This window comes from Orcinus orca, chromosome 6, assembly GCF_937001465.1.
Source record: "Orcinus orca chromosome 6, mOrcOrc1.1, whole genome shotgun sequence".
Taxonomy (NCBI): Eukaryota; Metazoa; Chordata; class Mammalia; order Artiodactyla; family Delphinidae; genus Orcinus; species Orcinus orca.
Window position 1 is genome coordinate 29,044,817 of NC_064564.1, and position 26,541 is coordinate 29,071,357.

General features: G+C 38.8%; 1 protein-coding gene across 1 annotated transcript in view; it reads left to right on the forward strand.

Moving 5' to 3' along the window:
- Nucleotides 1–9,864: 9,864 nt before the first annotated feature.
- MFSD14B (major facilitator superfamily domain containing 14B) overlaps nucleotides 9,865–26,541 on the forward strand; it is an 81,633-nt gene continuing 64,956 nt past the window's right edge. Inside the window, exon 1 of the mRNA XM_004276824.4 lies at nucleotides 9,865–10,241. Within this exon, the coding sequence (XP_004276872.1) occupies nucleotides 10,134–10,241 (108 nt within the window). The 5' untranslated portion in view covers nucleotides 9,865–10,133. The remainder of the gene's footprint in view (nucleotides 10,242–26,541) is intronic.

The following is a 26,541-nucleotide window of genomic DNA, read 5'->3' on the forward strand; positions in this document are numbered from 1 at the left end:
AAAAACAGAGACAAAAGAATAGGGACGGGACCTGCACCAGTGGGAGGGAGCTGTGAAGGAGGAAAAGTTTCCACACACTAGGTAGCTGTGGGTGGCGGAGGGAGGAAACTTCAGAGCCATGGAGGACAGCATAGCAACAGGGGTGCGGAGGGCAAAGCGGAGAGATTCCCGCACAGAGGATTGGTGCGGACCAGCACTCACCAGCTTGAGAGACTTGTCTGCTCACCCACTGGGGTGGGCGGTGGCTGGGAGCTGAGGTTCGGGCTTCGGAGGTCAGATCCCAGGGAGAGGACTGGGGTTGGCTGCATGAACATGGCCTGAAGGGGGCTAGTGTGCCACAGCTAGCCGGGAGGGAGTCCGGGAAAAGGTCTGGAGCTGCCGATGAGACAAGAGACTTTTTCTTGCCTCTTTGTTTCCTGATGCGTGAGGAGAGAGGAATAAGAACACCACTCAAAGGAGCTCCAGAGACGGGCGTGAGCCACGGCTATCAGCGCGGACCCCAGAGACGGGCATGAGACACTAAGGCTGCTGCTGCAGCGACCAAGAAGCCTGTGTGCAAGCACAGGTCACTATCCACACTTCCACTCCCGGGAGCCTGTGCAGCCTGCCACTGCCAGGGTGCTGTGATCCAGGGACAACTTCCCTGGGAGAACACACGGTGCGCCTCAGGCTGGTGCAAGGTCATGCCAGCCTCTGCCGCTGCAGACTCATCCTGAACTCCGTATCCCTCCCTCCCCCCAGCCAGAGTGAGCCAGAGCCCCCGAATCAGCGGCTCTTTTAACCTCTTCCTGTCTGAGTGAAGAACAGACGTCCTCTGGCAACCTACATGCAGAGGCGGGGCCAAATCCAAAGCTGAACCCCAGGAGCTGTGCGAACAAAGAAGAGAAAGGGAAATTTCTTGCAGCAGCCCCAGCAGCAGCGGATTAAATCTCCACAGACAACTTGATGTACACTGCATCTGTGGAATACCTGAATAGACAACGAATCATCTCAAATTGAGGAGGTGGACTTTGAGAGCAAGATTTATTATTTTTCCCCCTTTTCCTCTTTTTGTGAGTGTGTATGTGTATGCTTCTGTGTGAGATTTTGTCTGAGATAGCTTTGCTTTCACCATTTGTCCCAGGGTTCTGTCTATCCATTTTATTTTTTATTTTCCTATTATAATTTTTAGCACTTGTTATCATTGGTGGATTTGTTTTTTGGTTTGGTTGTTCTCTTCTTTCTTTCATTTTTTCTTTTTTTAATTACTTGAAAATTTTTTTAATAATTATTTTTTATTTTAATAACTTTGTTTCATTTTATTTTACTTTACCTTATTTTATCTTCGTTCGTTCTTTCTTTTCTTCCTTTATTGTGAGCCGTGTGGATGACAGGCTCTTTGTACTCCAGCCAGGTGTCAGGGCTGAGCCTCTGAGGTGGGAGAGCCAAATTCAAGACACTGGTCCACAAGAGACCTCCCAGCTCCACATAATATCAAACGGTGAAAATCTTCCAGATATCTCCATCTCAATGCCAAGACTCAGCTCCACTCAACGACCAGCAAGCTACAGTACTGGACACCCTATGACAAACAACTAGCAAGACAGGAACACAACCCAATCCATTAGCACAGAGGCTGCCTAAAATCATAATAAGGACACAGACACCCCAAAAGCTACCACAAGAAGTGGACCTGTCCACTGGAAAGGCAAGATCCAGCCTCATCCACCAGAACACAGGCACTAGTCCCCTCTACCAGGAACCCAGCACAACTCACTGAACCAACCTTAGCCACTGGGGACAGACACCAAAAACAATGGGAACTACGAACCTGCAGCCTGTGAAAAGCAGACCCCACATGCAGTAAGTTAAGCAAACTGAGATGACAGAGAAACACACAGTGGATGAAGGAGCAAGGAAAAAACTGACCAGATCTAACAAATGAAGAGGGAATAGGCAGTCTACCTGAAAAAGAATTCAGAATAATGATAGTAAAGATGATCCAAAATCTTGGAAATAGAATGGACAAAATACAAGAAACATTTAACAAGGAACTAGAAGAACTAAAGTGCAAAGAAACAGTGATGAACAACACAATAAATGAAACTAAAAATTCTCTAGAAGGGATCAATATCAGAATAACTGAGGCAGAACGGGTAAGTGACCTGGAAGATAAAATAGTGGAAATAACTACTGCAGAGCAGAATAAAGAAAAAAGAATGAAAAGAATTGAGGACAGTCTTAGATATCTCTGGGACAACATTAAATGCACCAACATTCGCATTATAGGGGTCCCAGAAGAAGAAGAGAAAAAGAAAGGGACTGAGAAAATATTTGAAGAGATCATAGTTGAAAACTTCCTAATGTGGGAAGGGAAATAGTTAACGAAGTCCAGGAAGCACAGAGAGCCCCATACAGGATAAATCCAAGGAGAAACATGCCAAGACACATATTAATCAAAGTATCAAAAATTAAATACAAAGAAAAAATATTAAAAGCAGCAAGGGAAAAATAAATAAATAACACACCCAGGAATCCCCATAAGGTTAACAGGTGATCTTTCAGCAGAAACTCTGTAAGGCAGAAGGGAATGGCAGGACATATTTAAAGTGATGAAGGAGAAAAACCTAAAACCAAGATTACTCTACCCAGCAAGGATCTCATTCAGATTTGACAGAGAAATGAAAACCTTTACACACAAGCAAAAGCTAAGACAATTCAGCACCACGAATCCAACTTAACAACAAATGCTAAGGGAACTGCTCTAGGCAGGAAAAACAAGAGAAGGAAAAGACCTACAATAACAAACACAAAACAATTAAGAAAATGGCAATAGGAACATACATATCAATAATTACCTTAAATGTAAATGGATTAAATGTTCCAACCGAAAGACATAGACTGGCTGAATGGATACAAAAACAAGAGCCGTATATACGCTGTCTACAGGTGACCCACTTCAGACCTAGGGACACATAAAGACTGAAAGTGAGGGGATGTAAAAAAATATTCCATGCAAATGGAAATCAAAAGAAAGCTGGAGTAGCAATTCTCATATCAGACACAATGTACTTTAAAACAAAGACTATTACAAGAAACAAAGAAGGACACTACACAATGATTAAGGGATCAATCCAAGAAAAAGATATAACAATTGTAAATATTTATGCACCCAAGATAGGAGCACCTCAATACATAAGGCAAATAGTAACACCCATAAAAGGTGTAACGACAGTAACACAATCACAGTAGGGGACTTTAACACCACACTTTCACAAATGGACAGACCATCCAAAATGAAAATAAATGAAAATAAATAAGGAAACACAAGCTTTAAATGATACATTAAACAAGATGGACTTAATTGCCATTTACAGGACATTGCATCAAAAAACAACAGAGTACACATTCTTCTCAGGTGCTCATGTAACATCCTCTAGGATAGATCATATCTTGGGTCACAAATCAAGCCTTGGTAAATTTAACAAAACTGAAATTGTGAGAGGCCCGTGTACCACAAAAAAAAGAAAAAAATTCAACATGCATTTATGACAAAAAAAAAAAAAACCCTCCAGACAGTAGGCATTAGAGGGAACCTACCTCAACATAATAAAGGCCACATATGACAAACCCACAATCAACATTGTCCTCAATGGTGAAAAACTAAAACCATTTCCACTAAGATCAGGAACAAGACAATGTTGCCCACTCTAACCGCTATTATTTACATTGTTTTGGAAGTTTTAGCCACAGCAATCAGAGAAGAAAAAGAAATAAAAGGAATCCAAATTGGAAAAGAAGAAGTAAAACTGTCACTGTTTGCAGATGACATGATACTCTACATAGAGAATCCTAAAGATGCTACCAGAAAACTACTAGAGCTAATCAATGAATTTGGTAAAGTAGTAGGATAGAAAATTAATGCACAGAAATCTCTAGTATTCCTATACACTAATGATGAAAAATCTGAAAGTGAAATTAAGGAAAGACTTGCATTTACCTTTGCAACAAAAAGAATAAAATACCTAGGAATAAACCTACTAAGGAGACAAAAGACTTGTATGCAGAAAACTATAAGACACTGATGAAAGAAATTAAAGATGATACAAATAGATGGAGAGATATACCATGTTCTTGGATTGGGAGAATCAACATTGTGAAAATGACTATACTACCCAAGACAATCTGCAGATTAAATGCAATACCTATCAAACTACCACTGGCATTTTTCATAGAAGTAGAACAAAATAGTTCACAATTTGTATGGAAACACAAAAGACCCCGAATAGCCAAAGCAATCTTGAGAAGGAGCTGGAGGAATCAGCCTCCCTGACTTCCAACTATACTACAATGCTACAGTAATCAAGACAGCATGGTACTGGCACAAAAACAGAAATATAGATCAATGGAACAGGAATGAAAGCCCAGAGATAAACCCATGCCCATATGGCCAACTTATCATTGATAAAGAAGGCAAGAATATACAGTGGAGAAAAGAGAGCCTCTTCAATAAGTGGTGCTGGGAAAACTGGACAGCTACATCTAAAAGAATGAAATTAGAACACTCCCTAACACCATACACAAAATAAAGTCAAAATGGATTAAAGACCTAAATGTAAGGCCAGACATTATAAAATTCTTAGAGGAAAACAGAGACAGAACACTCTATGACATAAATCACAGCAAGATCCTTTTTGACCCACCTCCTAGAGTAATGGAAATAAAAACAAAAATAAACAAATGGGACCTAATGAAACTTAAAAGCTTTGCACAGCAAAGGAAACAATAAAGAATACAAAAAGACAACCCTCAGCATGGGAGAAAATATTTGCAAATGAAGCTACTGACAAAGGATTAATCTCCAAAACATACAAGCAGCTCATGCAGCTCAGTATCAAAAAAACAAACAACCCAATTGAAAAATGGGCAGAATACCTAAATAGACATTTCTCCAAAGAAGATATACAGATTGCCAACAAACACATGAAAGAATGCTCAACATCATTAATCATTAGAGAAATGCAAATCAAAACTACAATGAGATATCATCTCACACCAGTCAGAATGGCCATCATCAAAAATGCTGGAGAGGGTTTGGAGAAAATGGAACCCTCTTGCACTGTTGGTGGGAATGTACATTGATATAGCCACTGTGCAGGACAGTATGGAGGTTCCTTGAAAACCTAAAAATAGAACTACCATACGACCCGGCAATCCCACTACTGGGCATATACCCTGAGAAAACCATAATTCAAAAAGAGTCATGTACCACAATGTTCATTGTAGCTCTATTTACAATAGCCAGGACATGGTAGCAACCTAAGTGTCCATTGGCAGATGAATGGATCAAGATGTGGCACATCTTGTTACAATGGAGTATTACTCAGCCATAAAAAGAAACGAAATTGAGTTATTTGTAGTGATGTGGATGGACCTAGAATTTGTTATACAGAGTGAAGTAAGTCAGAAAGAGAAAAACAAATACCGTACGCTAACACATTTATATGGAATCTAGAAAAAAAGGTCATGAAGAATCTAGGGGAAGGATGGAAATAAAGACACAAACCTACTAGAGAATGGACTTGAGGACATGGGGAGGGGGAAGGTTAAGCTGAGACAAAGTGAGAGAGTGGCATGGACATAGATACACTACCATATGTAAAACCAATAGCTAGTGGGACGCAGCCGCATAGCACAGGGAGTTCAGCTGGGTGCTTTGCGACCACCTAGAGGGGTGGGATGGTGGGGCAAGGGAGATGCAAGAGGGAAGAGATATGGGGATATATTTATATGCATAGCTGATTCACTTTGTTATAAGGCAGAAACTAACACACCCTTGTAAAGCAATTATACTCCAATATAGATGAAAAAAAACACCCCAAGAAACAAAGGTTTGGCCCGTGACTGTCTTCTGGGAGATAACCTCTAAGCCCTTGGAATTTCCCTATAAGCCTGATAATAATGGCTTTGTTTACCTGGGGCCTTGGAGTATGCTAGGAAGCTTATGCTAACAATGTGATTTATGATGGGGTCTTTGGGCCACTTGGTATCAATATCATCTCTGGAGGGGCTGAGGACTGAGTACCTAAGGTCAGTCACTTGGTGCTCCATGCTATGTGACTGACCCCCAATAAACACCTTGGATACCAAGGCTTAGGTAAGCTTCCTGGGCTTCATGCATATTGTCACACATCATTGCTGGGGTAATTAAACGATATCCATAGCCTCCACTCAGAGAAGACAACTGGAAACTTGTTGCATGGTCTCTCCTGGACTCTGCCCTATGTGCCCTTTAACTTTTCTGATTTCAATCTGCATCCTTTCACTGTAATAAACCATACCATGAGTTTAACAGTTTTCCTTTTCTTAATTAAAATGTTTATTAAATTATTTTTTATTAATTATTGCTCCAGCTTTATTGAGGTATAATCAATAAAAACTGAAAAAATTTATGGTGTTCAGTTGATGTTTTGATATTCATATAGACTATGAAATAGTCACTCCAACCAAGCTATTAACATATCTATCACTTCACAGTTGCCATTTTCTTTCGTTTTTCTTTTTGTAATGAGAACACTTAGGATCAACCCTCTTAGCAAATTTCAAGAACACAATACAGTACTGATAATGACAGTCACACTGCTGTACATTAGGTCTTCAGAACTTATTTTGCATAACTGAAATTATATACTCATTGACAAACATCTCCCATTTCTCTCTTCCTCAAACCCCTGGAAACCACCATTCTACTCCACTGCTTCTAGGAGTTTGGCTATTTTAGATTCCACATGTAAGTGACATCATGCAATACTTGTCTTTCTGTATTTGGCTTATTTCATTTAGCATAATGTCCTCCAGGCTCATCCATGTTGTCACAAATGGCCATATTTACATCGTTTAAAATGATGAATTATATAATATTGCAATATACATATATATATATCACATTTTCTTTAAACAATCATCTGAAGATAAATATTTATGTTGTTTCCATATCTTGCCAACTGTGAATAATGCTGCAATAAACATGGGAGTGCAGATATCTCTTTGAGATTCTGATTTTATTTCTTCTGGATATATACCCAGAAGTGGGATCACTGGATCATACGGTAATTTTGTTTTTTTACATTTGGGGAGAAGCTCTATACTGTTTTCCACATTGTCTGTACCAATTTACATTCCCACCAGCAGTGTACACATGTTCACTTTTATCAAAATTCTTGCAACACTTGTTATTTTTTGTCTTTTTTATAACAGCCATTCTAACAGATTTGAGGTGGTATCTCACCGTGGTTTTGATTTGCATTTCCTTGATGATTAGTGAAGTTGAGCATCTTTTCATATACCTGTTGGTCATTTGTACGTCTTCTTTTGAGAAATGTCTATTTAGGTCTTTTGTCCATGTGGTTTTTTTGGGGGGTTTTTTTGGGTTTTTTTGCGGTACGCGGGCCTCTCACTGTTGTGGCCTCTCCCTTTGCGGAGCACAGGTTCCGGACGCGCAGGCTCAGTGGCCATGGCTCACGGACCCAGCCACTCCGCGCGACGTGGGATCTTCCCGGACCTGGGCACGAACCCGTGTCCCCTGCATCGGCAGGCGGACTCTCAACCACTGTGCCACCAGGGAAGCCCTTGCCCATGTTTTAATCAGGCTATTTATTTATCTATTTGCTATTAAGTTGCATGAGTTCCATATATATTTTAGATATTAACCCCTTATTGGATATATAATTTGAAAATATTTTCTCCCATTCAGTAGGTTGCTTTTTCATTTTGTTGATTATTTCCTTTGCTGTACAAAAGCTTTATATGCAATCTCACTTGTCTAATTTTGCTTTGTAGCCTGTGCTTTTGGTGTCATATCAAAAAAATATTTGTCCAGTCAGATTTTTTCCCTGTTTTCCTTCAGTAGTTTTAGAGTTTCAGGTCTTATGTTTGAGAATTTCATCCACTTTGAGTGATGTATGGTGTAAAACAAGGGTCCAAGTTCATGGATTGCATATGGATATCCAATTTTCCAAATACCATAACACACGTATCCTTCAGTGAGTGCCATTATTTTCCTAGAGCCTAGGATGTTGAATTAAATTATGTGGAATCCCAGGTCTTTGACATTGATTAGTGCAGAATTAATTAGAAGGTAAGAATAAGGGTCTATTTAATTCCTATGGTATAACTATCAACACAATGCAATAAATAATTCATCTCCTAAAATTTACTTTTATGACTCTGCAAATCAAGGGACCAGACCTCACAGTGCCATCATCAAATATTACTTCCAGTGTTACATTTCTGGCAATGCATTTTAATTGGGATTTTCACAAACTGGTATGTATTTAGAATATAATCAAGAAAGATGACAAGTTCATTTTGGCATTTCAAACAAATGGAATTAGACATGTTTGTACAGATATAGAAGGCAGAACCAGAATCAAAGTATGGATGAAATAGTTTTTGGCTTAATAAAAAGGACATAATTCCAAAATATGATAGCTATCCATAAATGGATTGGGCCTATTTAACATATCCTCTTTTCTGGCTATATTTAAGAATAGGATAGGGGACAACTGGTCTGAGGTATCGTTGGGGGAATTTCCTACTCACAATTCAAGGCTGGTGGCTTCTAAAATCCTGTCAGTTTCCTAGTGCCGACTAAAAAGCCTTCAGTCAAGGATAAGTAGCAGTAAAGTCCCTGATAGAAGGGGCAGTCTAGGTAGATGACCTGAGCTCAATACAAGAATTTCTATGTTCTTTCAGGAAAAACTGATTTTGGACATCAATATGCTTTGGGAAGCAATGTCTGATCAGTGAGTGTAAATGAAGCTACACCAAGTGCTATGGACTCAAGCCCTGGAAGGGACCTAAGCCAATGGATACACAATAGCAAATCAAACAAAAATCTTTAGGATTGTACAAGACCCATTTAAAACAACAACAATAATACAAGATGCAAATCAATAGTGAAATGACTGGACTTACTCCATTCTTCAGTTAAGTCCACCTGGGTCTCTTTAATAAGGAGGAAGACATAAGTTCTTCAGAGTTTCAGTGTTTGTCTTCTTTCAAATAGGCATCGAATTCTCAAACACCTAATAAAAAATATTCTGACTATATTTGTTCCCCAAATTCGTGGAGCAGGTCCTATCTATCACATTAACTCTTTAACTAGCCAAGCCACTTTACTTTTGGAGCTTAGGTTGGCATCTGCAAAGTAGGAATATCTCACAAGGTCCTTTCCAGCCAGTAATCATAACATTTATAGAGCCACAATTAGTGTTAGCTGATTTCTGTACATCAGCACTTTACCCAAACATGAACTGAGACTTTGAGTAATCAGTTCATATACACCATGTTGGTACCATCAAGTAGCTCTGGATTGGAACAGGAATCTGTATGTTTCCTAAGACTGTCCTTCCCATGAATCCCACAGCCCAGGTAAGCTCTCTGTCAGCTTCTTTATAGACTTTGAAGAGGAACAGAATATCGTAGTTATAGCATACGGCACTTCCCCGGTTCGGGATTCCAGATCCCGGGGCTCTGTATCCGTGTCTGAACGTGCCCATCCATATACTTGTTGGCGGCACCAAACCAAGACCAGAAGTGCAGTCACTAACAAAACCCCCTGCACCTGACACCCTCAGCTCGCCAGGTCCGGTTCTGTCTCAGGAAAAAGAAACTACTCTTGGGGGCCTTGGGAGATGACGCATTTCCGGCGTGCTGCGGTGTCCTGACGCCAAGGAGGCCCGGAAACGTGGAGGCGGGGCCTGAGGTGGGCGGGCGCTGCTGAGGCTTTGGGCGCAGGCGACGAACTTGTGGCGGGAGCTGAGATCCGGGGCGGGGCTTCCTGCCCCTCGCCGGCTTGTGGGGAAGCGGAGCGGGGCTACCTCGGCCGCTGGAGACGCTGTTGGCAGCTCTCTGAGTTGAGTTCTGTTCGTGGCTGTGGCTTGTGCCCGCTTTTAGCTGCTCTTCTCGCCTCGTTTCTCTTGCTGCTCCGGCCTCGGCAGCGCTCACAGCCCTCGGAGTCGCCACTGGCGCCGCCGCCTGAACCGCAGGCCGCTTTGGGCCGCGGAGCCCATGAGAGCGCGGGCCCCGCCGCCGCATTTGCGGCGTAGCTGTAGTCCCGGAACACCCCTAGCCGGCGCGGGCATGGCAGCGGCATGAACGCGGAATCTCCACTGGAGAGGGAGGAGAAGGCGGCGTCGGAGCCCGAGGCGGGAGCCATGGTGGAGAAGCGCGCGAGCGCGCGGGCCGCGAGTGGCAGCTCGGTGAGCGCGGGCTCGGAGTTCGGACGCTTTACTCAGCCCGAAGCCCCAAGCCAGGGGAGGTTGGGCGGCGTCGCGGCCGGAGTCCGGGGACGCCTGATGCGGGGCTGGGGCCTGGGTCGCCTGGGGATGAGGATATACTGATTCTCCGCGTCGGCTCGAGGGGCTCTGGCTGTCGGAAAGCCTGTCCTTTTCCGTGTCAGCCAGCCGAATTCATCACTGCTAGGCTTTCCTAGCACTGCTCATCGCTAGACAAAAATGTAGGCGACTTGGTTATTGATTCAAAAGACACCCGACGTGGGACCGTGAATATAAGTAATTTGGTTCTTTCAGAGTTCTCCATACACGTGACAGTGGATACTATTTTCATGGTGCACTTTCTGGCTTGAGCCTACTTAGAAGATGTATGGAGAACCTTTAGAACCGGCATTGGGCCCTGGACCGGGAAGCTGGCGGTGGAGGCTGGGCAGCGCCTTCCTGTTCCTTCATGGTTCTCTAGGCGGTCGCAGAAGCGGTTGGTGAGCAGGATTTCAGAGGAAGCTGCCTATCCCAGGGCCCAACTGAGGAGCGTATTCAGGCTAATCTCTTTTAACAGTTTCACATGAGATTCAGATGGCTTCCGAAGCACTGGTTTAATTGGCCTGGATTCAGCAGAACAGGCTGTCAGTGGCGCTTAAGTGTCTGACGTTGGAACTCTAAGCATAGAGTGTCATTTCTCAAAGATATATTTTTTTCTATTTAGGACAAGAAATATAGAAACAGTACAATGAATAGAAACTAATGCCAAGGAGACTTTTCCCAAAGAAAATAGAAATTTTAGGGAAATTAAATTATATGCAGTCGGCTTCAGATTTAATTTGCTTTTAAAGAATGCTAAATGATGTTGAAGGCCCCTTCCTGCCCAAGTGTCTTCTTATTTTTGAGAAAAAAAATTAGGAGTTCTTCATTTCGAAGATAAGATTTCTGGAAAGTGGGAAAGTGTTTTTGGTAGGAGGAGGGAAATTCTATAGAATTGGTTTTTCTCGTTTTGTCTTTGATTACATAAAATGTAGACTTATCTTCCTGCCGACTAAGGGAAATGAAACTGCCAGCTCCTCCTCCTGTCTTTGAATTGATAGACCATAATTACCAGTGGCCAAGCTAGTAACCTGAGAGGTAGACTCCATCCTTTCCCATCCCTTCATCCAATAAGTTAGTAAGTCTAGCTAAGTTTACCGGGTAAAGATTTTAGGTTTTTTATCCTTTCTGCATTCCTGTGGTTCAGTTCCTTAGCATTTTTGACCTAGATTTTGACTATCTCTTGAGACCCTTGCTTACTTCATCATCATGCTGCTCTCCATAGTATTGATTAGTGTAATCTAACGTGTAAATATGATCATTACTGCTGTCCTTAAATATTTTCATTGGCTCTCTTTGGCTTATAGGATAAAAAAAATAACCTGGCAGGTTGAAGCATTAAAGCATAGTGATTAGGTGAGCATGCTTGGAATCCCAGTTCCCACTTTTTATTACCTGTATAACTTTGGGCAAGTTATATAACCTCTCCACATTAATGATAGTGTTTACCTCAGAGAATTGTGAGGGTTACTACAACCTGGCACCTGGTAAGTCCTCAATAAATATTAGCTTTTATTGTTATTATTTCTCAATATTTTAAGCATGAATGATTGGTCAGAATGTATGGTGATCCTTGTCTGATAAAAAGCATTCATTTCTCTCCCATTTACTAATCTATAGAGGAACTAGACCCCAACCTAAAAGTTAAAGTTGCTGATTTTATATGCTTAGAACAGGAGTTTTTGAGGAATGTGTACTCAAAGAAACTGAGACAGTTTATTCCCTGATTGCTTTCCCTGTGAGTTGATGCTAATTTAGGCACAAACAGATTCCTGTCCAGTCTTTCCTTACCTCTTAGGGTGTGTCTAGTCAGTATTGATAAATTGCAGTGAATTCTGACAGTGAGTTTTGGTGCTTGCTCTACTTAGATGACTATAGCATGGGTAGGTAGCAGGGTTCAGCCACTGGTGCTTTTTGTAATGTGTGTTGCCTGGGAAAGCAGTGAATGTCTTTAATCATATATGTTCGTGTCATATGCCAGTACCCCCAAATTATACATCTTTCCTGTTTGCAGTTTCTTTCTAGTATTGCTTCCAGGTGCTACATTCTTTGGCCTCCAAGACTTGACTTCATTTTAATGTGTTGGAATTTCCTTATAGCTTGATTCTAGTGTATTCATGGTTTCAGTTTCGATGCCAGAAGCACAAGCAAGACTGCCCACATACAGGAAATCAGCTGAAACTTTTCTACCTTGTTTGGCAAAGAGATGTATTGACCTGAATAATAGAAGGGAATCACATATTTATTCTAAGAGACGATTGCAATCTAGAAAAGGGAGTTTTGTATAGTAAATAAGTTCTTGTTTTATTGTCCTTTCTTTGCCCTATCCCTTCCTAATTGTGCATGTACATACACCTTGAAATGTTGTGTCAGAATTATTTGCATTATCATTGAATGCATATCCTTTTGGAATCATTTACCTGTGAGCATCTGAAGAGAATTAAGGATTTTCTGCAAAGAAAACACAACTGAGTTTAGCATACTGTGTATTTCAGAATGTTCATTGACTCCAAAAAGCCAGTACTTAGATACCAGTTAAGATCTCTGATGTAGGGCCTCTCAGGATCAATGCCATTCTGGTGACATTTGATGTGTTTTTAGTTGATTTTCCTCAGACCGTTTCAGAGGGGCTCCTGTAAAGACTAATTTTGATTTATAAAGACAAGAATATTATATACTTTATAGGCAAAATGGAAATAGTACTCAAGGGCAGTTTGTTACCCCCAAAAAAAGGCTAAAATGACTAGATATGTTTTGTTTGTAAAGAGGTGAAAGAGGGGACTTCCCTGGCGGTCCAGTGGTTAAGACTCCACGCTTCCACTGCAGCAGGGCACGGGTTCCATCCCTGGTCAGGGAACTAAGATCCCACATCCCATGGGTGGCACGGCCAAAAAAAAAAAAAAAGTGAGAGCGGACCTAGGGACATTTTAGGGGAATTTTTTTTTTAATTAGCTTTCAATTCTTAACACTGTTAGGAATCAGTATGATCATTTTAGTAATAAAATAGTACTGGGACATTAGCACAACCAAACTCTGTTAAGTAAATTATAGCAGATAAAAGAAATGAAAAGCATTTGTGAGCGGTTGATCTATCGCAATTCATAAAAGTAAATGCATTGTGCTTTCATAGCAGAAACATTTATATTTCATATTAAGAATTATGCAGATCTCTAGTCAACTTTCAAGCCTTTATCAGAACACAGACGTTGTTGCTGCTGTTATGTTGTTCTTAGGCCTAGTATAGGCAGGATTTTGTAAAACTTGCTTCTTAGGATATCTGAGCATCCTTTCCCACTGGTTTTCTTACTAGATTAAGTCTTTGAAGACAGGAACTACAGCTGTGTATATTTTAATCTAAAATAGTCCTTTAATCTAAAATAGTCTAAAATGAATGTGTGTTAGAGAAGTAAATTAGTCTAGTTTAAACCAGTAATTATGCTTATCAATGAAATTAGCTTGTTGCTTTTATATAAGTTTTGGTTGGACTTATAAAACAGATTGGAGAGTCTGTTTTATTCTCTGAAGAGTTTGTGTAAGATGGTAATACAGTTGTAGAACTTTGTGGTTCTTCAGTTTTTTTGGCTAATGTAGTTCTAGAACAATGTAGATTTTCCGTTTGATTTTCTGTTTCTTTCTGTCAATTTTAGTAAGTTGTATTTTCCTAGGAATTTGTCCACTTCATCTAAAATTTCAAATTAATTGGCATAAAGTTGTTCCTAACAGCCTCTTAGGCTCTTTTTAATTACTGTAGGATCTTTAGTCTATTTTTTTTTTATTGCTGACGTTGGTAATTTTTACCTTATCTTTAAAAAATATTCTTTAGGGTCTTCTGGATAAATATTCATGAATTTTTCAAGTGGCATTAATTTCATGTCTTATTTCTGTATTATATGAACTATATCCAGGAAAATGTTCAGTAGTAATTGTAAAAGTGCACAGCCTTCTCTGCATACCAGGAATATATACTTTTTCCACTGTCAAGGATGATGTTACCTATACAGGTGAGATAAACATGCTTTATTACACTATGGAAGCGTCTTTTTATTCCTCATTCTCCTTCTTGCTGGTGTTTTCTCTCTCCTTTCCCCCTTCTTTCTCTTTCCTTCCTTCCCTCTCTCCCTCCTTCTAGTGTAGTGTCTCATAGAACCTTCACAAGTGGTTTATGAAATCTGAGATGTGCCCTGGGGAAAGAGGTTGTGGCGTAGCAAGGGCATTGTTATATGAAAATTGGAAGAGAAATTTGTCCTTAGTATCTGTAATCAATTATAAAAAATAAGAGTTTTTAACCCTGCAAAAAACATCATATTTGTGAAGTTTGGTCAATTTCCTATCTAGATGCCTGACTTTTTTATATGTAGCTTTGTATTTGCTTGTCTTTTAAAAACAGCTTTATTGAAATGTAATTATAAAAACTATATATGTTTACAGTGTACAGATTTGTGTTTTGACACTTGTGAAATCGTTACTGCAATCAACATAGTGAACATATCCATCACCCCTAAAAGTTTCCTTGTGCCCATTTGTACATCCTCTATCCACCTCCACCTTCCCAGGCAAGCATTTATCTACTTTCTGTTACTATATATTAGTTTTAATTATTTTAAGTTTTATATAAATGGGCTCATACAGAATATATTCTTTTTGGTCTGGCTTTTTTCAACTCAGATAAATTATTTTGAGATTTATTCATGTTGTTGTATAAATCAGTAGTGCATTCCTTTTTGTTGCTGAGTAGTGTTCAGTTGTATGGATGTATCAGTTTGTTTATCCATTCATCCCTTGGTGAACATTTGGTTTATTACCAGTTTTTGGCGGTTACAAATAAAGCGGCGATGAGCATTCATGAACCAGTCTTTGTATGGAGTATACTTTATTTTCTTTTAAGTAAATAAGTGGAATGGCTGGATCATATGGTAGGTGTACTGTTTAACTTTTTAAGAAACTGCCCAGCTGTTTTGAAAATTTTTAAATTTTAATTTTGCATTGGCACTAGCACTATGAGAGTTCATCTACATCCTCATCAACACTTGGTCAGTCAATTTTAGCCCTACCTACTAGAAGTAGGTCTGTAGTGGTATCTTACCATGCTTTTATTTTGCATCTCCCTATGGCTAATTATGTTCAACATCTTTCCGTAAACTTACTTGCCATTTGTATATCCTCTTGGTGAAGTGTCTGTTCACATCTTTTGCCTATTTATTTGTTGTTGTTGGGTCGTTTATTATCTTATAATTGAGTTTTAAGAGTTCTTTATATATTGGGGTTGTAAGTCTTTTATCAGATATATGTTTGCAAATATTTTCTTCTCAGCAGAAGCTTTAATGAAATTTAATTTTATCAATATGCTCTTTAGGGATTGTGTTTTTGGTTTCATATCCAAGAAATCCTAACTCAGTATCACAATAATTTCCTTTTATATTTTTAGAATGTTTTTAAATTTTACAATTAGGTTTATGACCCATTTTGAATTAATTTTTTATATGGTGTACAGTATTAGTGGCAGTTCTTTTTTTGCATATGGTAACGTGAATTGTTGCCTCTTCTGTTGAAAAGACTTATTCACTGAATTGCCTTTGCACCTTTGTCAAAATTCAGTTATCCATGTATGTGTCAGTCTATTCTGGATTCTTTATTTTGTTTCATTGATCTGTTTGTTTATCTTTACATCAGTACCATTCAATCGCTATTACTGGAGATTCATAGTAAGATTTGGAACGAATAGAGTTTGTCCTACAACCTTGTTCTTCTCTTTTAAAACTGTTTTGGCTATTCTGGGTCCTTTGCATTTTAGAATTATAGAATCAGCTTGTCAATTTCTACAAAAAAGCCTGCTGATATTTTCATTGGGCTTTTGTTGATCCAGAAGATCAGTTTAGGAAGAATTGAAAACAGTATAGTCTTCTGATCCATAAATGAGGTATTTCTCCATTTATTTTAGATCTTTAATTTCTTTCAACTGTGCTTTATCAGTTTCAACAGGTCTTTTGTGTCATTTGTCACATTTTCCCTATATCACATGTTTTAGGTGCTATTGAACATGTAAATGTAATATAAATGTAAATTATTAAGAAATTTTAAATTCACAACTGTTTGTTGCCAATATATAGAAATACAGTTGATTTAAGAAAAAATTTTAATTGTGATATAATATACAAAATTGTAAATTGTAACAAAATTTACAATTTAATTATTTTTATGTGTATAGTTCAGTAGTGTTAAGTATATTCACATTGTTGTGCAACCAATCTCCAGAACTTTTTCATCTTCTAAAACTGAAACTCTATATCCATTAAAGAGCAACTTCCCATTTACTCCAGCTCCTGGTAACCACCATTCTGCGTTCAGTTTCTGAGTATTGACTACTCTAGATACCTCATATAAGTGGAGTCATATACATAATTTGTCATTTTCTGACTGGCTTATTTCACTTAGCATAATGTCCTCAAGACATGTTGTCTTCAAGATTGTTGAAGGCATGTATGGCATGTGTCAGGATTTCCATTTTTTAAAAAAAATAAATTATTTATTTATTTATTTTTGGCTGCGTCGGGTCCTTGTTGCTCCGTGCTTTTGGCTGCGTTGGGTCCTCATTTCTGCTCACGGGCTTTCTTTAGTTGAGGCAAGTGGGGGCTACTCTTCTTTGCGGCGCATGGCTTCTCATTACTGTGACTTCTCTTGTTGCAGAGCACGGGCTCTAGGCACGCGGTATTCAGTAGTTGTGGCACACAAGCTCTAGAGTGCAGACTCAGTAGTTGTGGTGCATGGGCTTAGTTGCTCCGCGGCATGTGGGATCTTCTTGGACCAGGGCTCGAACCCATGTCCCCTGTGTTGGCAGGTGGATTCTTAACCACTGTGCCACCAGGGAAGGCCTTTCCTTCCTTTAAGGCTGAATAATATTCCATTTTCTGTATGTGCCACATTTTCTCTATTTATCTTTTGATGAGCACTTAGGTTGTTTCTATCTTTTGGCTATTGTGAATAATGCCACTGAACATGAATGTACAAATATTGGGTTGACCAAATTGTTAACATATTATGGAAAAACCCGAACAAACTTTTTTGCCAACCCAATATTTCTTTGAGATCCAACTTTCAGTTCTTTTGCATATCTACCCAGAAGTGGAATTGCTAGATCATTGGATAATTCTATTTTTATTTATTTATTTTTTTTTGGCAGTACACGGGCCTCTCACTGTTGTGGCCTCTCCCGTTGTGGAGCACAGGCTCCGGACGCGCAGGCTCAGCGGCCATGGCTCACGGGCCCAGCCGCTCCGCAGCATGCGGGATCCTCCCGAGCTGGGGCATGAACCCGTGTCCCCTGCATCGGCAGGCGGACTCTCAACCACTGCGCCACCAGGGAAGCCCTATTTTTAATTTTTTAAGGAACCATTATACTGTTTCCCATAGTGGCTGCACCATTTTACATTCCCACCAACAGTGCACAAGGGTTCTAGTTTCTCAGGTGGAGAAACTCCTCATCAACACTTGTCATTTTCTTTCTTTCTTTTTTTTTACAATACAGAATACAGTTAACTTTTATTTTTTTAATAAATTTATTTATTTATTTTTTACTGCATTGGGTCTTCGTTGCTGCACATGGGCCTCCTCCACTTGTGGCGAGCAGGGGCTACTCTTCATTGCAGTGTGTGGGCCTCTCACTGCGGTGGCCTCTCCTGTTGCGGAGCACGGGCTCTAGGCACGTGGGCTTCAGTAGTTGTGGTGCATGGGCTTAGTTGCTCCACGGCATGTGGGATCTTCCTGGACCAGAGCTCGAACCCGTGTCCCCTGCATTGGCAGGAGAATTCTTAACCACTGTGCCACCAGGGAAGCCCAACACTTGTCATTTTCTGTTTTGTTTTTGTTGTGGATAGTAGCCATCCTGATGTGTATGAAGTGATATCTCATTTTGATTTTGCATTTTCCTAATGATTAGCATGTTGAACATCTTCTCATATGCTTGTTTGGCCATTTGTATATTTTCATTAGATTTTGAATAGGATTATTTGGATTAACTCCCTATCAGATACATGTTTTGCAGATATTTTCTCCATAGGTTGCCTTTTCACTCTGTTGATTCTGTCCGTTGATGCACAAGTTTTAAATTTTTATAAAGTCCAGTTTATCTATTTTTACTTTTGTTGCCTGTGTGTTTTGGTGTCATTGCCAAGAAATCATTGTCAAATCTAATGTTGTGAAGCTTTTCCCCTATGTTGTCATCTAAGAGTTTTAGAGTTTTAGGTCTTATGTTTAGGTCTATTTTTTTCCCCGCTAATCCCAAACTCCTAATTTATCCCTCCCCATAGGTCTTTGGTTTATTTTAAAAGTTTGTAATTTTGTTGAAGCTCGATATATGTTGTTTCTTTTGTTGCTTGTCATTTTGGAGTCATGTCTAAGAATCCATTACTAAATCTAAGGTTTATCTCTGTGTTTTCTTCTAGGAGTTTTATGGCTTTTAGCTTAGTTCATTCATCTGTTTTGAGTTAATTTTTGTGTGTGGTGTGAGGTAGAGTTCCACCTTCATTCTTTATATGTGGAAATTGAGTTGTCTTAGCATCATTTGTTGGAGAGACTGTTGTTTGCTCATTGATTGAATGGGTTTGGCACTGTTGGCAAAAATCAGTTGGACATAGATATATGGATTTCTTTGTGGGCTTTCAGTTTTATTCAGTTGGTATATATGATAGACTCTCTCTTGCTTCTATGTCGACAAGTCACTGGTGTTTACTGTGTACTGTGATCCTTGAGTTGGGGGTTATGTGGGGGACAAAGGGAGTAGCTTTCAACCTTATCTTTTTCCAGTTGGCAGCAGATGACCTGATTGACAAAAGCCAGATGTCCTAGTTCATCTGGACTTTTCAGGTCATGTTGAGAAAGCAGGTGAAGGGGTTGGTGAAGATTGTCCTTTGCCTAGATACACACTATCCAGGCCAGACTTCTTAGTGTGGGTAAGGGATAGGTGGGTAAGTAAAGGTCTGTGCTTTACTTTGCCTGAGACTCCTATTACCACTTAACTCAGGTTGCTGCAGTCCAGGCTACCTACCATATGTATGTGCTGATTCTATTTGTGGAGAAATTCGGGCTCTCTAAGAAAGGCATTGTAAGTAATACAAGTGGTTAGTAGCACATACTCTGGAGGTATGTGACTCCCTGGATGTAATACCAGCTTTGCCACTTACTAATCACTTGAATCAGGCAAGTACTTAAGCTCTGTGCATCTGAGTTTTGTCATCTATAAAGTGGGGATAATAATAGTTCCTGTGTCAAAAGATTGTAGTGAGGATAAAATGATAGTAATGTGCTTTGATCAGGGCTTGGCATGGTGTCTATTGCTGCTGCTGTAAAAGGATAATTTTTGCCTGTGTGTATCTCAGAATCCTTTGTAATAGACTGTCCCTCACCTGTGTCCTTGTCCTTCAGAGTGTTTATTTCCATATTAAATTTTACATTTCATGAAGTGGGAGCCGGGATGGTTTCTTCTATTGCTGCCATGGTTCCCAGCATCTAGCTGACATATGGTAGAGCTCAACAAATATGTGTTGAATGAATTGATCCCTTGGAGTTTAATTTTTTTTTTTTTTTTTTGGGCTGCGCCACATAGCTTGCGGGATCCTAATTCCCAGACCAGGGATTGAACCCGGGCCACAGCAGTGAAAGCGCCAAGTCCTAACCACAGGACCACCAGGGAACGCCCTGGAGTTGAGTATTTTTATTGTTAAAGAATGTTGATAGAAATAGGAATATTTACAAAGACAGTTCTTGGGATCTTAGTTTGCTTTAAGTTGGTTGGTAGTTGATAAATTAAGTTTGAAAACTTGAGTGAGGGAAAAGCAGTTCTTTTACAAATATTTAATGAATGCTTGGTCTGTCCTACATGATAGCCATGTCATTTATTCAGCTATTTAATGTGAGACTGACAAATTTTTTTTTTTTTTTTTTTGCGGTACGCGGGCCTCTCACTGTTGTGGCCTCTCCCGTTGTGGAGCACAGGCTCCAGACGCGCAGGCTTAGCGGCCATGGCTCACGGGTCCAGCCGCTCCGCGGTATGTGGGATCCTCCCGGACCGGAGCACGAACCTGTGTCCCCTGCAACGGCAGGTGAACTCTCAACCACTGCGCCACCAGGAAAGCCCGAGACTGACAATTTTTTTTAAAGTTTTGCGAAAAAGTCATTTCATCTGGAGAAATAAGCAGTAAAATTGTTTTTCTGACTTGCATTCCAATATTATTAGGTAAGAGGAAGAAAAGCAAAGCCTTTAGGTATAGTCATTTATTTGCTTTTTAAAACCATTTGTGTTCTCCTCGTGTTTATATTTAAAAGCTTTCTAGTAAAAAATTTATTTTTGATGGAGCATTTTACTAACCAGGTATATATGATATAAGCAGAAAGTACCATAAGTATGAATTATTAAAATATTGAGGGCTAATAGTGAAACATACTTTTCCTACATGTCTTTTATAGTAAAGCAGAGATGACTGACTGAATCTTGTGGCAGTACTTTCCAACTATGGAGTACCAATTTTCAATTAGAATGTATTTTAAAATAATTTTTTTTCTGTCCAGAAGTATGATGGAGCCAACAGTTTACATAGTTATAGACTTGGTTCCTTAAAATATCAAACTCAAATATTTCATTTTAACGTTGTGCATGACATAATAATGTATTTGATAAAGAGATTTATTATTGTACATAAGAAATCCAGGAATAGTGTGCTGTGCTTAGCAGTTTAATATCACCAAGGACCTGGTGGGCTCATTACATTCATAAGCTTCACTCTTCTCAATATGTTGGCTTTTGGTCTTTAGGATTGATCCCTTGTGGTCTCTTAAGTTCAAGTGCATTTTAACAACCCTGCATTTTTAGTCCTGCCACCCCACATTTACTGTTTTTGACATTCTATTTTACATCTTTTTGTTTTGTGTATCCCTTAACTGCTTATTGCAGATATAGATGATTTTGCTACTTCTTTCTTTACACTTTCCCTACTAGCTTTATACATGGCTGATTTATTACCTTTACTGTATATTTGCCTTTACCAATGAGATTTTTCCTTTTATAATTTTCATGTTTCTAGTTGTGGCCCTTTTCTTTTTTTTTCCTCTTAGAAAAGTTCCTTTTAACATTTCTTGTAAAGTTGGTTTGATGGTGCTGAACTCTTAGCTTGCTTGTCTGTGAAACTTTTGATCTCTCCATCAAATCTGAATGAAATTCTTTGTTGTAGGTTTTCCCCTTTCATCACTTTAAATATCATGTCCCTTCCTTCTGGTCTGCTGAGTTTATGCTGAAAAGTCAGCTGATATTCATGGGAATTCCCTTGAATGTAACTTGTTGCTTTTATTCTCTCTTTATCTTTTATTTTTGCCATTTTAATTACTGTTTATCTTGGTGTGGTTCTCTTTGGGTTGATCCTGTTTGGGATGTCTGTGATTCCTGGACCTGGAGGTCTGTGTTTCCTTTCCCCAGTTAAGGAAATTTTCAGCTATTATGTCTTAAAATATGTTTTCTCTCTCTTCTCCTTCTGGGACCCCTATAATGCAAATGTAGTATGCTTGATGTTGTTCTAAAGGTCTCTTAGGCTGTCCTCCTTTCTTTCTTTTCCTTTTGTCTGTTCTGCTACAGTGATTTCTACTCTGTCTTCCAGCTTGCTGATCCATTCCCTTGTATCATTCAGTTTGTTGTTGATTCCTTCTAGTGTATTTTTCATTTCACTTATTGTATTCTTTGTCTCTGTTTGGTTCTTCTTTATATTTGCTTGTTATATGTATTATATATGCACAAAAGTTTAACTCTTTGTTAAACACGAGTTTTTAACTGTAATAGAGTCCAACATAACTTTTTCTTGCATGGATGGTGACAATAGTGTTGTGTATACAAACTCATCATGAAACTAAGGGACCTAATTTTGGGGTCTGTGATCTGTTTTGAGTTGCTTGTTTTTTAGTGTAGCAATATATACATAACATAAAATTTATCATCTTAGACATTTTTAAGTTCATAGTTCAGTGGCATTTAAGTATATTAAAGTTGTTGTGCAACCATTACCATTGTCCATCTCCAGAACTTATTCATTATCCCAAACTGAATTCGGTACCCATTAAACTATAACTCCCCAATTCCCTCTCCTCCCAGCCCCTGGCAACCACCATCTACAATCTATCTCTATGAGTCTGACTACTCTAGGTACCTCGTATAAATTGAATTATACAGCAACTGTCCTTTTATGACTGGCTTATTTCACTTAGCATATTGTCTTCAAGGTTTATCCGTGTTGTAACATGTCAGAATGTCCTGTCTTTTGTACTGCTGAAAACTATTCCCTTGCATGCATATACCATATTTTGTTCATACATTCTCCACCAATGGACACTTGGGTGGCTTCTACCTTTTGGCTGTTGTGAATAATGCTGCTGTGAACGTGGGTGTAGATACCTCTTGGAGACCCTGCATTCAATTCTTTTGGGTATATACCCAAAAGCAGAATTGCTGGACCTCTAGGTAATTCTATTTTTAATTTTTTTTTAGGAACCCCATACTGTTTTTCACAGTGGTTGTAGCATATTACATTCCCATTAACGGTGCACCAGGGTTCCGGTTTCTCTAAATCTTTGTTAACACTTGTTTTTTCTGATTTTAATTTTTTTTTTAGTCATGGCCATCCTAATGAGCACAGGTAATATCTCATTTTGCTTTTGATTTTCATTCCCCTAATGCTTAGTGATGTTCAGTGTCTTTTCATGTATTTATTTGTTCTTTGCCCAATTTTTTTTTTGTCCTTGAGTTGTAGGACTTTTAAAAAATATACTCTGTATGTTAATTTCTTATCAGATATGTGATTTGCAAATGTTTTCTTCTATGCGTTGTCTTTTTACTCTGTTGGTAATGTCCTTTAATGCACAAAAGCTTTCTATTTTGATCAAGTCCAATTTATCTATTTTTTTATTTTGTTGCTTTTTCTTTTGGTGTTATATCCAAGAAATCGTTGCCAAGTCCAGTGTCATGAAGCTTTTCCCCTATGTTGTCATCTAAGAGTTTTATAGTTTTAGCTCTTATGTTCAGGGCTTTAATCCATTCTGAGTTAATTTTTTGTGCATGATGTAAGGTAGAAAAGGTCTACATGTGAATATCCAACTTCCCCAGCACGTTTGTTGAAGAGACTGTCCTTTCTTCATTAAATGGCCTTAGCACCCTTGTTGCAAATGATTTGACCATTATGCAAGTGTTCATTTCTGGATTCTATTATACTCCTTAGGTCTATATGTCTGTCTTTATGCCAGTACCACACTGTTTTGATTAGCTTTGTACTATGTTTTGAAATCAGGAAGTGTGAGAACTACAGTTTTGTTCTTTTTCAAGATTGTTTTGGCTATTCAGGATTCCTTGAGATTCCATGTAAGATCATGATATCCTCAAACAAATAATTTTACTTCTTCCTTTCCAGTTTGGATGTCTTTTATTTCTTTTTTTCCCTAATTAGTCTGGCTAGAACTTCCACTACTGTGTTGAATAGAAACTGAAAGCGGGCATCTTTTTCTTCTTCCTGGTCTTAGAGGAAAAGTTTTTTCAGCCATTGACTATTTTGACATTAGGTGTGGATTTTTCATATGTGGCCTTTATGTTGAGATAAGATAATTTCCTTCAATGCTAGTTTTTTGGAACTTTTTTTTTTATCATAAAAGGGTGTTAATTTTCTCAAATGCTTTTTCTGCATCAGTTGAGATGGAGCATGTGGGTTTTTACCCCCCTTCATTTTAATGTGGTGTATTCCATTGGTTGATTTTTATATGTGAACTATTCTTAACATTCCATGAATAAATCTCACTTGGTCATGGTGTATAACCCTTTTCATATACTGCTGCATTTGGTTTGCTGGCGTATTGTTAAGAACTGTTGCATCAACAGCATAAGGAAAATTAGTCTCTAGTTGTCTTTTCTGGTAGGGTCTTTGTCTGGCTTTATACAGGTAATGCTGTTTTCATAGAGAATGTTGATAAAATGTGGTCAGTTGTGAGAAATGTTTGCTTTAAAGTGAAGCCATCAGGTTCAGGGCTTTTCTTTGTCAGGAGGTTTTTGATCACTGATTCAATCTCTTTATTAGTTCTAGGTCTGTTCATATGTTCTGCTTCTTTATGATTCAGCCTTAGTAGATTTCTAGGAATTTGTCTCTTTCATCCAGTTAATCCAACTTATTGGCTTACACATGTCCAAGTACTGCCTTATAACCTTTCTTTCATTTCTGATTTTAGCAATTTAAGTCTTCCTCTAGTTTTTTTTGGTTTTCCAAAGATTTGTCAATTTTTTCATATTTTCATAAATATCAACTTCATTTTGTTGATTTTCTGTGTTGCTTTTCTGTATTGCATTTATTTCTGCTTTAATCTACTGTTTCCTTTTTCTTGCTTTGTGTTTAGTTTTCTCTTTTCTAGTTTCTTACAGGGAAAAGTTAGATTGTTGATGTCAGATCTTCTGTAATAATCAGGCATTTACAGCTGTAAGTTTCTCTCTAAGCACTGCTTTAGCTGCATTTAACAAGCTTTGATATGCTGTGTTTTCCTTTTCCTTCATCTGAAAGTTTTGTAACTTTCTGTGTGATTTCTTTTTTGACACATGGCTATTTAGGAGTATGTTGAATAATGTTCATATTTATGAATTTTCCAAATTTTCTTATGTTACTGATTCCTAGCTGCATTGTGTTCAAGAACATAGTGTGATTTTTAATTCTTTTTTCTTTTTTTTTTTTTTTTTTTTTGCGGTACGCGGGCCTCTCACTGTTGTGGCCTCTTCCATTGCGGAACACAGGCCCCGGACGAGCAGGCTCAGTGGCCATGGCTCACGGGCCCAGCCACTCCGCGGCCTGTGGGATCTTCCTGGACCAGGGCACGAGCCTGTGTCCCCTGCATCGGCAGGCGGACTCTCAACCACTGTGCCACCAGGGAAGCCCCACCTCATTGTGGTTTTGATTTGCATTTCTCTAATGATTAATGATGTTGAGCATCCGTTCATGTGTTTGTTGGCAATCTGTATATCTTTGAAGAAATGTCTGTTTAGGTGTTCTGCCCATTTTTGGATTGCGTTGTTTGTTTTTTAGATATTGAGCTGCATGAACTGCTTGTACATTTTGGAGATTAATCCTTTGTCAGTTGCTTCATTTGCAAATATTTTCTCCCATTCTGAGGGTTGTCTTTTCATCTTGTTTATGGTTTCCTTTGCTGTGCAAAGGCTTTTAAGTTTTCTTAGGTCCCACTTGTTTATTTTTGTTTTTATTTCCATTACTCTAGGAGGTGGGTCAAAAAGGATCTTGCTGTGATTTATGTCATAGAGTGTTCTGCCTGTGTTTTCCTCTAAGAGTTTTATAGCATCTGGCCTTATATTTAGGTCTTTGATCCGTTTTGAGTTTATTTTTGTGTATGGTGTTAGGAAGTGTTCAAATTGCATTCTTTTCCATGTAGTTGTCCAGTTTTCCCAGCACGATTTATTGAAGAGACTGTCTTTTCTCCATCGCATATTCTTGCCTACTTTGTCAAAGCTAAGGTGACCATGTGTGCATGGGTTTATCTCTGGGCATTCTATCCTGTTCCATTGATCTATATTTCTCTGTACCAGTACCATACTGTCTTGATTACTGTAGTTCTGTAGCATAACTTGAAGTCAGGGAGGCTGATTCCTCCAGCTCTGTTTTTCTTAAGATTACATTAGCTCTTTGGGGTCTTTTCTGTTTCCATACAAATTGTGAAATTTTTTGTTCTAGTTCTGTGAAAAATGCCATTTTTAGTTTGATAGGGATTGCATTGAATCTGTAGTTTGCTTTGGGTAGTATAGTCATTTTCACAGTGTTGATTCTTCCAATTTAAAAACATGGTGTATCTCTCCATCTGTTTGTATCATCTTTAATTTCTTTCATCAGTGTCTTATAGTTCTCTGCATACAGGTCTTTTGTCTGCTTAGGTAGGTTTATTCCTAGGTATTTTATTCTTTTTGTTGCAGTGGTAATGGGAGTGTTTCCTTAATTTCTCTTTCAGATTTTTCGTCGTTAGTGTATAGGAATGCAAGAGATTTCTGTGCATTAATATTGTATTTTGCTACTCTACCAAATTCACTGATTAGCTCTAGTAGTTTTCTTGTAGCATCTTTAGGATTCTCTATGTATAGTGTCATGTCATCTGTAACAGTGACAGTTTTACTTCTTCTTTT